The sequence below is a fragment of the Phalaenopsis equestris genome, unplaced genomic scaffold (genome assembly GCF_001263595.1).
Source record: "Phalaenopsis equestris unplaced genomic scaffold, ASM126359v1 Scaffold000610, whole genome shotgun sequence".
In the NCBI taxonomy this organism is placed as follows: domain Eukaryota; kingdom Viridiplantae; phylum Streptophyta; class Magnoliopsida; order Asparagales; family Orchidaceae; genus Phalaenopsis; species Phalaenopsis equestris.
In genome coordinates, this window is record NW_018165050.1 from 80,456 (window position 1) to 96,591 (window position 16,136).

The window sequence follows — 16,136 nt, forward strand, 5'->3', positions numbered from 1 at the left end:
ATCGCATACACAGTTCTCTTCAAATTTTTTATAGTTCGATTTTTTTTTTTTTTTCATTTTCATTTTTCCCAAGTGGTCTATTTTGTTATAACGATAATTTTTTGTATTCTTAGGAATCTAAGAAGTTGTGTTACATCTTTGTTTTACATATGACCGAAGGTAAACATAACATTTCCAATTTTTAACAGATTTTCCCTTTAGCTTAACACTAAGTCGAGTGAAATGATCACATATGTTTGATCTTTATTTCTTTCCTTCATTTATCTTCTACATCAACAACGTAAAAATAGATATGTACACTACAGCTGCATTGCCAGACTCTCACTGGCTAAATTTAATGCTAGACTCATTTTGGTTCAAATTGCTCGAAGAAGGTGAATCATACCAATTAATAACAACTAATTCTAAAGATAAAAAGATAAAATGAGATAAAAAACCATTGCAGAATAACAGTGTACGTGCACTAATAGAACAAAGATAGGTGTGTCAAAAATTGACCTTACACCAACTCGACTCAAAAAATTTGGTTTCGGATTGACCAAAATAATTTTCAAGTCAAGTTTGGGTTAGGAATCAGAACCAGTTTAATTTTTCTGGTCAGGTTTAGGTACAAATACACATGCAAGTACAATAGGACGAGCATAAAGCCATAGGTTACACGAAAATATCACAAAATCTAGCACATAGAAAGAGAAAAAATAAGCATAATTGTAGTTTAATACAGCAAGCACATCCGTAAATCATGTATAACCATTCACGTCAATGTATGTAGCGATGCATGGACTATAAATAGTAGTTCATGTCAGTGTAAGATACCAAAGTACTGATCAAGCCATTTCAGCTGCGAACAAATCAATAAAACATTTAAGCCTGTTTCACTTTAAAACATGTAAAGAGTCATAACAGTATGAATCAATATTAGAATTAATCAATACATTAGTACCATACGTCTACATCATTCTTTAGTAAATATAACGCATGTAAACAACTGCAAATGACATTCATTTATAATGCACTTAGCAATAAGTTATCATCAATTTCACTGATGAGGCTATCCTAATTATAATAGGCTGGGTGCCCATCAGCTAGAAGTATGCCTACCCATGTCAACATCCATCTAAGCATAGCATCCTTAACATCTCCCTTTAATTAATCAATACCTACAAATGCCCCATCTCTGTGTATCAATAAGACAAGCTCATTCCACTAGCACTCTTACGCAACATTGTACAATCAAACAATCAGAGAAAAATCATTTAGCCAATAATTTCATTGCATATATAAATTCGATAGCATTCATATAACATAACCGACACGTCCAAATCTCATACAGGTTATATATCGTGTCACGTATCAACAAACAATTCATGAATACTGATTTAAAATGATGGAAAATTATAAAATTGCATTGAAACATAAGAATTTGGAATATGCCAAAATTTTATGGTAAATTTTTTCAGTAAGTCGTCAAATCTTTGTTTCACAGAAGTTCATACAAAGAAAATATGAGGAAATATATGAGAATCAAAATCATCAAGTTTTGGGATATTAAAACGATAACATACCTCACAAAGAATATTTTGTTTCCAACTGGACAAACTTCTATTGACCCCTATGACCTCCAATCTCTTCCGTTCTCTCACCCTCTCATTCTCTATCTCTAAGCATCTATAAAAGTCATGGAATCATAAGAAAGCTCCTTAAAATTGGATAAGAGCATTTTGGGAGTAAAAGAGGGAAAACTATCACCAAAAAAAAATGTCCAATAAGACAATGATGAACATTTCAATACATGACTTAAAAAATCCTAAAAAATAATGCATAAAATATTTCCCTAATGCACAATATACTAGCACAAATCTCTCGCAATCAAACATAAAATGACTCCATAAAACTCATTCGCATAGGCTGACATCAATCGTAACCTCAATCATAGCATATCACAATTCATTGAATTATATACCTTTAATGAACCCGATCATACATAAAATGTTTGATTGTATGTAAGTCCATCTAGTGAGCAATTTGCTTGAAATACCATCAAATATGCATACAAAAGGCAATGATCAATCATGCATATACAAAAAATTGCATCCACAAAAAACTTTAGAAAGAATTAAAAATCCATTGTTCTATCAAGAAGAAGTCGGGTGGGTCACTACACAAGTGGGTGCTACACCTTGTTTGGGAAGAGGCACACTAAAGAGACAAGGGAGATGTCAAAGAGTCATCTCGAAGTGAAAGGAAGTGAGGAGAATTAAGTTGATGAGTGGTTTTATAGCCCTAGGGTCATGATAACATGAATCTGCACCATTTATTCATTTATTAATGGCTAAGAAAAATTATAGAAATTAATCCAAACCTTTATCATCAATTCATCAACATCTAAAGAAAACAAAAAGAGGAAGAGAATTGAAATCAAATGCTGCCATCGAACAAACTGAAATAGCTTCTATCATAAGAAACCATTAAACCATGCATTATTTTTATTTATATCCACCAAATATAATACATACACACACATAAAATATGGTAAAATTTGAGACAATCACAAGCTAGGTCGACCCAATCTATTTTTTTCTCAAAAATTTATAAAAAAAAAGTGTATTTTTTTGCTCAAGTATCAGTTGAATCACTTTGATTTGAGATAAATCTAGTCTTCAAGTAATCTTCAATAGCTAAACTCTCACCCCTAACTATAATAGATGAGGAATATAAACGCAGAGTTTAGTTGAATAGATTAGCTACCACTTGGGCTTCTTTGTGGGAGGTGAACATGGTAGATTCCCACTCATATGAAGCTCAAGAGTGAGTTTGCTTAGCTCTACAGAATATGGACTCTCTGACAAGGAAATAATCCTTTGGCACATGTCATTTCTTTAGCGTTCAATGCACTAAAACCATATTTGTTAGGAGCAACAATCACCCGCTCCACACTAATTAGTAGAGGCAATGGTTAGTTATAGAGGTGTGCCATGACCATTAAACCTTAAACTTGTAATCATTAATACTAAAAAGAGAAATTATTAAGCTATCTCCAAAAGGGTGTGCCATAACATCTAATTTAAGTGGGATTAATGCCAAAATGAATAATTGCAAGCAACAATGGCCTCACATTGCTATATTAGTCATTAAATGCTTTTTTTTCATTTTTGGTGTCAATCAAAGTGGCCCAAATTTCCTTGTCATTTTAGGCTATGTTATGGTAAATTTTTTGTTTTAATGTTCTTGAGAATAAAAAGAGGAGAATGTCAAATGATTTCTGACAGTCAAGTTGTCATTAGCATTGCAAAGAACCCTGTGCATCATGACTGAACCAAACACATTGAGATTCATAGACAGTTTATCTTTGAAAAGGTCAATAGTGTCATTATACACTTAGGGTCTGTTTGGAACAACTTTTTGTCGACTTTGCGTTTCAGAACGCCATCACAGTTCTATTTGGGGAATTGTTTTCTTCCTGCTTTCTAAAAATTTTTGTGATGAGAAACAGTTTTTTCAACCTGCCCTTTAAAAGTGTGGTGATTGTAAAAACTACTATCTAATTTTTTCAATATATAAATATATATATATATATATAAATAATTCTCACCGCAAATTTCTAAGTTGTTTTTTCCGCCACAGCTTTACAACTATGTTTTTAAGAAGCTGCAGTTGCTCCAAACAAACGTTTTGGGTTGGTGGGACAGTGCTACGCCGCGATTTTTTCTATTTGGCAAAATTTTTTCTATTTGGCAAAACTTCGTTTTGTCTGCGTTCTCAATACTAGCATGGTGAGAAAACCACAAAAATCTGTATTGTTTGTTGGTTTGTGTAGGAGGAGGTAATGAAACTACTATGAGGAAATCACATATCTCCAAACAAGGCATATAGTTGGCACTTTTAAAAACATCTATTTCTACACGAGCCTTTGCTAGACTCAAAATAGTTTAGAGATAATTTGAAAATCATTATTTGGGATTCCATGTTGCTTCTTGATTTTCATACTTTCAGATGACTAAAATAATACCAAACCAGTAAGCATACGGAGGCAAAGTTTGTGTTTAGTAGGTTTGGAGATTTCCGCTTAGGAATAATCTTACTACCTCAGCTCTGGATAAGACACTAAATTTAGAATCTAACAGGTTTTGTTTTCCTGCAGCTACTGAATAGTTAGCAAGCACCAAACACAAAAACGCTTACACTAGTTTAAACATGATTATAATTTTGTTTTTGCAAATTCATCTTTAAGAGAACCTATGAAATAAATTTCTTTTGATCAACCATGATCGGCTCTAGATGTCTTGGTTCTAGAAGATATAATCAACTCAACCAAATCTGAGAGAATGAGTTCTTATGTCTTGTTGGATTGTTGTTAAATGGTGGGCTGTATCAACTCATCTCTTGGAGGCAAAGAATCTAAATAGAGCAATCCAAATAGCTTTTTTATCCATTTTGTAATTTTCCAATTTTTTACTTTTTAAATAATTATTGAGCAAGAAAATTGAAATTTTTTCCCCTGAAATGGAGTTGGGAATGCTAAGAGATGAGCAATTTTTTTTTGAACTTCTTAAAATTATGACATTGTTTCTTATCTTTTGACTTTCTTTCTTTTTTTTTTGTTTACCTTCTCTCTCTCACCTTCTTTCAATTCACAACAAGTTATAAGGTAAATTCAATATTTTTTACCTTCTTCCAAAACTTTCAAATCAAACCTCAATATAAGTCTCATTACTTGGGTTTTGTGGACTGATTCGATTCATGATGTGATGATATCTGACATTAAAATGTTGTTGGACGTATGTCTTAACAAATACCAAAATGTCAAACTATGTTACCCAAGTATCCTTTCATCCTAGCCAGTTTTACTTTATATAGACCAAGAAGACCATTATGGATCATCCTAACAACAAGTGGATCTTCCAAAAAATCCTTTCATGTGGAGGAAGCTTCCTAGACTATAGCACTCTTGAGTATGTTGACCCCAACTTTGGGACAACAGCCCAAGTCAAACCCAAAGCAATCATTGCCACTCCACACTATATAGAGGCCATGATTTTCCAATTACTTACATTCTAAGTCTTTAAGTTATTTAGTCCATCTGATAAGGCAGAATATCTTCTATTGCAAAGTTATGTCACAAAATTGGCAGCTTTGTAGAGCATTTCACCTTGACCTATCAGACCATCTTGTACAAGAAAACTTGCAATTGGTAACAAAGATCCCCTAATTAAAAACCTAAGAAATAAAAATGTGTCTAACTATTATGCTCAGAGCCCATTGAAGACTTTGGGCTACGGAACCATGGAGCTTTGATGTTTGCAACCATCCCACAAACTCCTTTGACTATGGAAATTTATAATCTAGATAGGGTTTACCGACCATTAACCTATCTCCTCAATGTGCAAAAACAGTGATAAATTTTAAAAACCATTAATAACACGGGAAGTTATCCACAACATAATATCAGTATGAGTTTCATGACATTCTTAACAGACAGTACACTCCCAAAATTGGGAGGGGTGATTAAAAATAGGAGCTTAAACCCATGAGAAGCCTCAAACAAAAAATATAAAGTCCAATCTCCAATGTGAAGGCAAAATTTACAAATAGAGTTTCTCCGTTGTTTAATCAACCTCCTGAAAATTCATATCTCAAATCAACTTGAGCCAGTGAGCTTTTAGATCTAACAACAATAAATTCTCAAATGCCAAAGAACTGAGGTAGAAGAGAGAAAAGAATGGATAGATGGGCACTCCAAGAAATGAGGCAGCAATGCATATAGAAGATTACAGCAAAACAACTTCAAATGCTCGAGCCAAACTAGAAAAGTAGCTTCAACCAGTTTCCAACAAAATTGCAACCTTATACTTTACATGGTTATGAGAAAAGTATAACCTACGTTTCATTCTAAGATATACAGATTAAACTTCTAAGACAATGAAGGAAAGCATCAATTTATCATTCAAATCACAATCATTTATGCTCACGTAAGCTATTGAAACTGCAACTAACCATAGTAAAACTTTATAAGACTTTATGATTCCTTCCAAAATGATCGCTTCAATGCTCCATATCCATTCTATAAGCTGCAGGATCACTTGCCTCCCTCGACCTCCAAGAAGTAAACTCCAGTTCCTTTTGCCTCAACTCCAGAATCATTCTTTCATTCTCTTTCATCAACCTTTCATTCTCCAGCCTCATCTTCTCCATTTCCCTATCCTTCTTGCTCCGAAACCTCTGCCACTTAAAGTTCCTCTTCTTCAATTCTAAAGCATCAGACAAAATCACCAATCTCTCCTGTTTAATTTGCAATGCCCGTCTTTGGAACCAATCCAACTTCTCCGAAGCTGTTCTATTGTTGTCCTGAAACACCAAATCAATTTCAGCAAGGAACTCCTCAATATCCAATTGCCCATACTCTTCACTCTTCTCGTCATCATCGTCCCCATCCTCACTATCCTGACCAACTTCAGGCAAAATGCCAGAACATGCTAGAATTTCACTCTTCAGTCCAAAAATATGTGAATCCGGTATCGTCTGCCCATTGTGATAAGCACACATCTCCCTGTAAAACAGATGCTTCGAACTCAATATCTTCTTCACATCCTCCTTCATCTTGGCAGAAACATATGTCATCGACTCCAACAAAGCCGGGTTTTCCACAACCATGCAAGTAGTTCCACGGCCAAGGATCTCATTCAATCTCTTGTACCTTTTATTGAGGTCATTGAACTTGTCCTCACATTGCTGAGGAGAAACAAAGCAACCCTTTTCCTTCATTAACTTGGAGACAGCTTTCCATTTGCCTTTCTTCTGAAGAATGGATCGCCGCCGCGCAGCAGCTTCGACTGGGTCAGGCGTGCCTTCATCGTTGATGAAAGCAACCACGGTGACAAGGAGACGAACCATCTCATCAGTCCATTTCATCCGATGCCATTGGGATTCCTGCTTAGCGCTCTCGCCAAAAGCGAAGGAATCGTCTTCTTCATCGCTGGGAGAGGGAGAGGTGCCGTGGCTTGGTAGTACATGGCAATTGGGAACAGCTGGCCGAGCCTGAACTTGGCTAGATCCGCCGTGATGGCATATGTTGATTGAGGGATCGAGATCGAGCGTTATAGAAGAAGTCCCGTGAAGCAGACGGCCGGTTATCGTTGAGTTGTCCATGCTTGGGAGACTTTAGGGATCGTTAACGATATGGACAAAGAACCCTAAAAAATCTAATTAAGCATAGAATTATCCGTGTTTGAGCGATAAAAAGGATTGAAAATTGTACATGAACCCTAGAATTGCGAAGAAGCAGCAATCAACAATCAAAACAATATAAAATAAGAATAATCGAAACAATCTGAAATGGACAAAAAATAGGGGTTTGCCTCTACGGATCCAAGTGTAAAATTGGGGGAATTCGGCATTTCGGGACCGTTGGGGCTTTTTAGAATATTTTGTGAACTTGAATCGAATTCTTCCCCAATAAAATGTATTCTTTCCACTCATTTTCTTCAAGGGACATTTTACATGTCTTACGCCTAAACTTTACATTTATCCCACCAAAATGTTCCATATTGCATAAGAAAATACAATCATTTTAAGGTATAAAAAGTAAAATACCATTTCATGGATAGACCAAATGGCATTTATACCTAAAAATTAAAATTTAGGTATTAGATTTGTAAATGCAAAAGAATTGAGTGGAATATATGTAAATCTTTTTTTTCTAATATTAACATTTTATATAGTATATTTATTTATTTTTAGTTAACAAAATTTTTTTGATGCCAATAATTAGAGTGCGTTTGGGGTGGCGATGTGGTATCACACTGTAGTTTTTCTTATTTGATAAGATGATATTTTTGGCTACACTCTCAAAAAAACTGCAACTAAAAGCTATGTTTTCCTATCAAACCTAGCTACCTGCAATGACAACTAAGAAGTTGGGTCTGACTTAAAAAAAATTGCAATAATCACCACAGCTTTTTGAACAACTGTTTTTTTTTCAGCAATTTCACAGCTATTTTTTTAAACAGCTGCAGCAACCCCAACAGATCTTTAGTTTTTGTTTTAAATTATGAAAGCTACTTAACAACTAAGGGTGCATTTGGAGCGGCTGTTGTAAAGTTGCTTCTTGAAGAAGTAGCTTTCAGGAGTTGCCAGAAAGCTGTTGATGAAGATGCAGATGTCTGTTTAGGAGATTTGTTCTGCTGTTGCTGTTTCCGATGAGAAAGACAGTTTTGTCCTTATATATGTAATAAATTGAAATAAATGTAGTTTTTCAGAATATTCAGAACTAAATAACAAAAAGAGGTTGTATTACCAAAAAAACTGACAGCCTTGTTCAAAATACTATAATACATAATAAAATGATAAATTATTTGAAGCAAATAGCTATAATAATGAGGACAACAATGATAATCAACAAGCTTAGAATGATGTTTGTCTTGAAATCTTGATGATCAAGTCTTTGGAACAATCTCCTCTCCATTTCTGCATCTCTCCTCGACTGATCATGGTCTGGTGGGTCCTCATCAGTGTCATTACCCAATAGAGAAATCGTAATCTGCAAGAGTCCTATTTTTAGGACAATAATAAAATCTTCTCTCATAGTTGTCTTTCCTTTTAGACATCTACTAAACACACCAGTCATCACAATAACAAAACGGAACTTTCAAAGTGCCTGATGAGCTTGAGCTCATATTTTTTGTTATAACATTACATAATTACTCTAATTAACAAAAATTAATAAATACAACATTCCAGATAAATCTTCTCTCATAGTTGTCTTCCCTTTTAGAAATCTACTAAACACACCAGTCATCACAATAACAAAACGGAACTTTCAAAGTGCCTGATGAGCTTGAGCTCATATTTTTTGTTATAACATTACATAATTACTCTAATTAACAAAAATTAATAAATACAACATTCCAGATATTTAAAAAAATATAAGTAGCCTTATCATTAAGAATTAAAGGTTGTTGGTACAGAAACAAGAAAAATACAATACAGATTGGTGCAAATATTTTAAAAAATATACATTTAGAAAAAAACATAGAGATGAAATATGAGTCATCAACTACAAATAATTAGTTGATGCTACAAAAGTACAATCATTGTATTCACCAACACATCAATAATTTTTTTTCTTAACTTTAACATCTCCTCGACGTCTTCTCCCTTAGAAGTTTTGTATTAATTTGTCCTAAAGTCCTCTCCTTGCACCGAAGGTCCAACTTGATGTTGGTTAGCTTCCTCAGGCATGCAGGTAGGATCATCATCAAAGACCCTAAAATTGATATCATCTCAGGATGAATGTCTCTGTATAAATTTATGGAGCGCGGTCGTTGCAAGAACCTTCTTCACCTGTTTTTTTGATAGAATATGTAGGCATATCTCAGAGTATGACCCACTTCTTCTTCCATACACAAATGCTCGCTCGATGACACTATGTAATGAAGAGCGGTCTTTTGTTGAAGAGCTCATTCCTCCATCTAATCACTTGGTTGCTAAGCTCAAAGGCGGGGAGGTGATATCTTGTGTCGGGAAATAGCTTCAAAAAACCACATTGTAGTGGATATATCGAATCGACAAGATAGTACTTTCATGAATAATTACAACATTAATGATTTTTTTTAAAGAGAAATATAATAATGATGGATTAGTTAGATGCACCAACCTTGCAGAGGCATCATGAATTTGTATTCGGAACATCGAGTTGCAAATTTGAATATTCTACTATCGTGTGCACTCTCTTTCCAACCAGCCATCACGAATGTAAAATATATATTAAAATCACAAAAAATGAAATAATGCTCAACATTCTCTCCCAAAAATGTTACTCCACATTGAGGAGGAGGCAATTGCAAACAATTTGACCAGCAAAATATGTCAGACAAACTGAAAACCAGTGCTCATATACCTATCTAAAGAAAATAAACCAACAAAAAAAATTGAAATAAGCAGATGAGCATTCTTCATATATATTCATCACATTGCTTCTACTAATTATTCAGAACAGGTAAGGATGATACTGACTTATCTATTATGCAAACTTCAAATGTGCAGCAAATCATATACAATTCAATTTATAAAAGTCTCAGCATAAGAAAACTAAAAAAAATGGAGTAGTGCTTAACGTTTTACACCCCAAAATGTTATTGTACACTGAGGAGAAAATAAGAGCGAACAATTTGGCTAGCAAAATTTGTCAGAAAAACTGAAAATCAGAGCTCAAATATACATGTAAATAAAATAAACCAACAAAGAAATCTAAAACAAATATACGAGCATCGTTCATATATATTTCATCTCATTGCTTCCGTTGATTGATCAAAACATGTAAGGATTTTGCTAACTTATCTATCATGGATACTTCAAATGTGCAGCAAAACATATGCAATTCTATTTATAAAAGTTTCAGACAAAATAAAAAAAAGAAGCAGTACTCAACATTCTCTCCCCAAAATATTACTCTATACTGAGGAGGAGACAAGAGCAAACAATTTGACCAGCAAAATTTGTTAGAAAAACTGAAAACTAGTGCTCATATATCAATCAAAAGAAAATAGACCAACAAAGAAACTTAAATAAATAGATGAGCAATGCTAATATATATTTCATCCATTATCTCCACTGATTGATTAGAATAAGTAAAGATGTTGTAACTTATCTATTATCCAAGCTTCAATTGAGCATAAAAGAATATATTGTTATATTTATTAAAGACTCAAATAAACTAAAAAAGAAGTAGTGCTCAACATTCTCCCCCCAAAATGTTACCCACACTGAGGAGGAGGCAAGTGCAAACAATTCAACCATCAGAATATGTTAGACAAACTAAAAACTAGTACTCATATACCTATTTAAAGAAAATAAATCAACAAAAAAATGAAATGAATAGATGAACATTGCTCATATGTACTTCATCCCGTTGCTTATATTGATTGTTCAAAATAAGTAAGGATGTTGCTATTTTATATATCATGTAAACTTCAACTGTGCAGTAAAGCATATGCAATTCTATTTATAAAAGTCTCATAGAAAACAAAAAAAAGTGAGTAGTTCTCAACATTCTCCACACCAAAATGTTACTCTGCATCCTAAGAATCAAGACTTAAAATGCAAATCTCATTATCTAAATTTGAGATATATTTGCGTCCTACTACATAGACCCATGTTAAAAAGAGAAAATAAATAAATTAGTTATATTCTAATACATTCATAAAAGATTACATTGATCTACAAAAATCTAGGCACAAATTTTAATCGAAAGCTTCAAAAATCAAATTTGAAAATGTCTACACTCTGATTTATGATAATGTGAAGGGTCTTAGGGAAATGAACTAGATGACATCAAAAATGATCTCACTTGAGTCCAAGTGGGTTTGGATCATGCACTTAAAGCATAATTGAAAGCTTTGAATATATTTTTGGGGACCAAATGATCTCCATTTCTGACAAGTTTATAGTCAAATTGAGCATCTCCATAAGTTAAATCCATCAAGCTTAATATCACTTAATTTTAAAATCATTTAGATACTTAAATGCTTATAAAATATCATCTGATCAAAGATATCATTTTGAGTTGTCGGATGGAGCGGTCCAAATTCATGCAACATTTATGGAGCATGTCACTCACAAAATCTACAAATGGACCCTCACTCTCTTCATGAAGGGAGAGCTAGACCTGGAAGACAAAGTTAAAGGAGCTCCAATCTCTTAAAGTTTCCTAAATCCCACCATATTTGACTACTGTTGACTGGCCGATGCCATCGCCAGACCATCGTTGTTGCTACCCCACCACCATCATCATTGATGCCCGACCACTGCCACTAAGCCATCACCGCCTCTAAACTGTCGTTGTCAGGACACCGTCGACTAGCTAACACCATCACCACTAACCGACGACCGTAATCAAGTCACAGTATCCATTAGACCACCGTTGTCATCCACTACCATCAAGCAGTTGCAATAGTCACACCACCACTACCCAACCACCTTTATCGAGTCGTTGCCACAGTCAACCACTATCATCAATGCCCAACCACTGCCACTGAGTCACTGCCACTACCAGACTACGACTATCTTGTCGTTGTTGCCACTACGAGAACACCACTAATGAGCCACAACTTTTAAGCTAGCGCTGCCTCTGGAACACCACTATCAGCCACAACTTTTAAACTAGCGCTACCTTTGGAACACCTATGTCATATCACTACCGCGACAACTAGAACAATGCCACCGCCGCCATACCACCTTTTATCTACCACTGTCATTTGATCGAAGCCACCATTAGACCATCTTTTCCACCACTGGACCACTAATTTATATCCATCATAAATGAACTGCTGCTAGCCAACCTCCACCACTATTGATGTTGGACCATCGCCACCTCTGGACCTTTTCTGCCCAACCATCACCTTGACTCTGCGCCTCCCCCCCCCCCCCCCCCCCCCGCCCCCCCACCCCCCCCCCCAGTCGCCATCAGACTTTTTTGGCGCTCGGCTTATACCATTGACTTTTTTTCATAGCAGTTGGGTCACACTTCTAGTGTTTTCTGTCACTTTTCTAGCTAAAGTCACATCCCAATCATGTAATATTACTTTCAACTATTGAATTAAATTAAGTTTTTTTTTCATAGCAGCCAGATCACCACCACTTCCTCGGTGTTTTCAATCACTTTCCTATCTAAAATCACATCCCATTCGTGTAATATTACTTCCGACTATTGAAGGGTCGATAAAGTTTTGTAAATAAATCGACATAGTTGAATCATTTCAATTGGATCAAGCCTTGTGATTTTTTCCTCTTCAAGTTTTCCACGTAAAAGCTCTTATTTTTTTGTCAATTTTTTTTACACGCGTGTGTCAAATCTTTATGCAATACTAAGATGTTAATATATCACTCTACCACCAAATATTTACCAGCATACAATAGTTTGATGTCGTCTATGGGAAAGATAGTCCCACATCAAAGAACATATTAAATTTGTGAAACGGCTATCGGTGCAATACTCATAATAATGAACCATCACATTCTAACACTCACCACTCTAGGGAATAATCACAGAGCCAGGGATGTCAAGCATCTGTTTATTTCCTTTAAAAAAGGCATTATAAGCTGGCGAAAGTGACCCATGCACATTTTTGGAAGATCGAGTGCACAAAATAGATGAGACTTTATATGAGATTCTTCAGCTTCTACGTGAGGGTCGGCAGTTGATGCCTACTAAACCAAATATGGTCTACTTTCCACAAGCTCAACAAACTACAAAAAATTTCCCACTCGAGAATTGCCATATTGGCCCCCCTCTCCGTTATAATAAGATTCATCCTCAGGTAAGCCAAGAGGCTGATCTTCTTAATACTGCAAGTTCCACTCATCCATTTTCTATAGCTAGACTGATCAGTAACCTCCTTGTGCTTATAAGAAACTTAGCTCAACCGCTTCTTACTAATGCTACTATTGTTGTAATCCATGATGAGTTGCAATGCCTGGTTTTAGAAGAGTTATCTCTAAGGGACAGTGATTATTTCCCCACTTATTGGAATTTTAAGATTATTCACCCATGGCTGAGACAGTTCTCCAACTCCCCATTCCAACAAGCTTCAAGCTCCTGAATATTAACTTCTATGATGGTGTAAGAGCTGAACCACCAGAGCTCAAGCATATAAACAAGCACCTAGGCACCACATAAGGATGCCTAAGGGATAGTTCACGTGTTTTGATGGTTCGAGTATTTCATTGGCATCGATTCACGATGGAATGAATAAAAAGCTTTATCGAGGAAAAAATCAAGCATTAGATGGGAGAGTCCATAGAATAAGAGAGAAGATGAGATTAAAGACCAACTATAGGGAGAAGAAAAGTACTTGAGAGAAGTCAAGAATTTCAAAGGAGGAATCCAGAGAAGTGTTGTGAGTGCTCTCCTGAGTGAGAACAAGTATACGTGTGGTGTGTATTCATTTTATGTATTTAAAATGGTGTAACACTCAAGGATTTTGTTATAATTTCATGAAGGGCCCACCCTTCTCCAAAACATATTGTCCCATGGAAAGCTCGATTCTCTTCTGATACTTTTTTCTGATTTCGAAAGAGACAACTGACTCCTACGACGGAGGTTCTCTTCTCTATGAGATCACAAGATTATCATCTCAAATGTATGGATCTTGCTCTTAGCTACGACAAGCTTATTAAAGTAGCACAACTTCTTATTTTAAAAAAAAACACAGAACTCATGATTCTTTTGTAACACTCCGTTAACCTTGAAAAGAGTATTTTTATCTGGGTTTTAAATTTACACAGGCAAGATTATTTATGGACCAACTAAATTTTAATGTCTTCTTTGCTTTCTCAAGCAACTCAAATGACATAGTGTCAAGAGTCAGAATATAGGGCTTGACTGAAAAAAGACCGCTTCATCAAATAGTCAAGCTGAATCAATTAGTCATGAATTTCACAACTCAACGGATCTCAACAGACTGAACTATAAAATTGAGATGGCTCTTTTCAATAATTGATCCAAGGCGCTCTAGGATTAAGTAACTCCCTCATCGGTGCTACTCAAGAGACTACTTACAATAGGTGAAGCACAAAGTGCCTCCAGGTGAAAGTCAATCTCGATTTGCCAATGAGAGTGAATGACTTAACTCCTTGCAAAAAAAAAAAAGCTAATGAGCCTCAAGATTGAAGTGGTCCATTTATTGAAATATAATATGTTCTTGCCTCAAAGTTCTTTAACGTTAAGTAATTCAGGTTTGAAAGAAGCCAAAGATCCACACAACAACCAAAAAGTATTAATTCCCTTGCTCTTCTTGCAAAAAAAACCAATTAAAGAGACAAGAGAATCAGAGAAGTAAATTTATACACAAATACTACGATATAGGATTTTTTTATGTGTATTTCTAAACTCACCTGCCAAAATGGCTGAACTAACCCCATCTACTGAAATGGATGAACTAAGAACATATGTCAAAGTGGCTAAATTGAGCCCACGTGCCAAAGCGGCTGAATTGAGCCCATCTGCCATAGTGGTTATGTTGATATACCATAGTGGCTCGATTGAGCCCACCTACTGAAGTGGTTGAACACATCTTTTTCACCCATAATGGGCACCCTAGCTCGTTTAGAGAGTTACAACTACTGGAGATGTTCATCATTACCAGTAAGGATGCAGGTCTATCCATCTTTAAAAGCTCTGCCTGACTTCCATATCACAGTCTTTTCATCATGACACCATGGATGTGAGTCGTATAGTACTAAAGATATTTTTTACTATTTTTTCTCCTTCTATAAAATGAAAATCAAGCTAAAAGAAAAGGATGCTCTCTGCCCATAAAACCTTTGATGAGCCTGATATTCTAGAGGCATGAATTTAATAGATAATCAATGAGACCTCTTTGGGCCTTGTACTCATCTCTCTCTCTTCTACATTTCTCTACAAAAGTAAGATCTTCACCAGTTTATATGTACTCCCGAAAGATACGGGACCCTACATCCTAAAAGGATTTGAAACTATCAATTCAAGTACATAAACTTCAAAACGTTGAGAAATTTTAAGATTGACACTCAAATTTTATGAAAATATTAATTCAAATAATTAATTTCAATCATACTCATCCTGAACATTATGAATAACAAGTTTGTTCTGGCTATTTATTATTATTATTATTATTATTATTATTATTATTATTATTATTATTATTATTATTATTATTATTATTATTATTTATTTAAAGAATAAAAAAGGCCAAAGAAACACCTAAGTGAGATGTGGCCTCCAAGGGGATGTAAGCTTAGGACAAAAACTTCCTTTTGCTTCTTTTTCACCTAATCAAATTTCTAGTTGTCTTAGAGGAAATAGAAAATATTAGTATTGACCCAGCTCTACATGCAATCTAAAATGATAGCTCAAATCTTTCAAACCGAGTATTGACCCACAGCTTGGCACGTCTAATTTTTCTACTCAGAGAGGCCAATGTAATGTTATTTGATTTTTATTTAGAGACACTTTGCATTTAATGACAACACTTTGATTTGATTTAGAGTGTTTAATACTATTTTTACTTGAAAAAAATGAAATACACGTTTTCATTCTTAGGGCCTGTTTGGCGCAGCTGCAGATTCTCAGCTTTTCAGCTGCAGCTGCGCTGCCCCAGGAA

General features: G+C 35.0%; 1 protein-coding gene across 1 annotated transcript; it reads right to left on the bottom strand.

The window, feature by feature from the left end:
- Positions 1 to 1,593: 1,593 nt before the first annotated feature.
- On the bottom strand, positions 1,594 to 7,348 carry LOC110029937. Its single transcript, XM_020732434.1, has 2 exons — positions 5,995 to 7,348; positions 1,594 to 1,668 (listed from the first exon to the last, which is right to left on the bottom strand). Exon 1 carries the CDS (start codon positions 7,144 to 7,146, stop codon positions 6,043 to 6,045), a length of 1,104 nt encoding a protein of 367 aa, XP_020588093.1. The 5' UTR covers positions 7,147 to 7,348; the 3' UTR covers positions 1,594 to 1,668; positions 5,995 to 6,042.
- Positions 7,349 to 16,136: the final 8,788 nt, after the last annotated feature.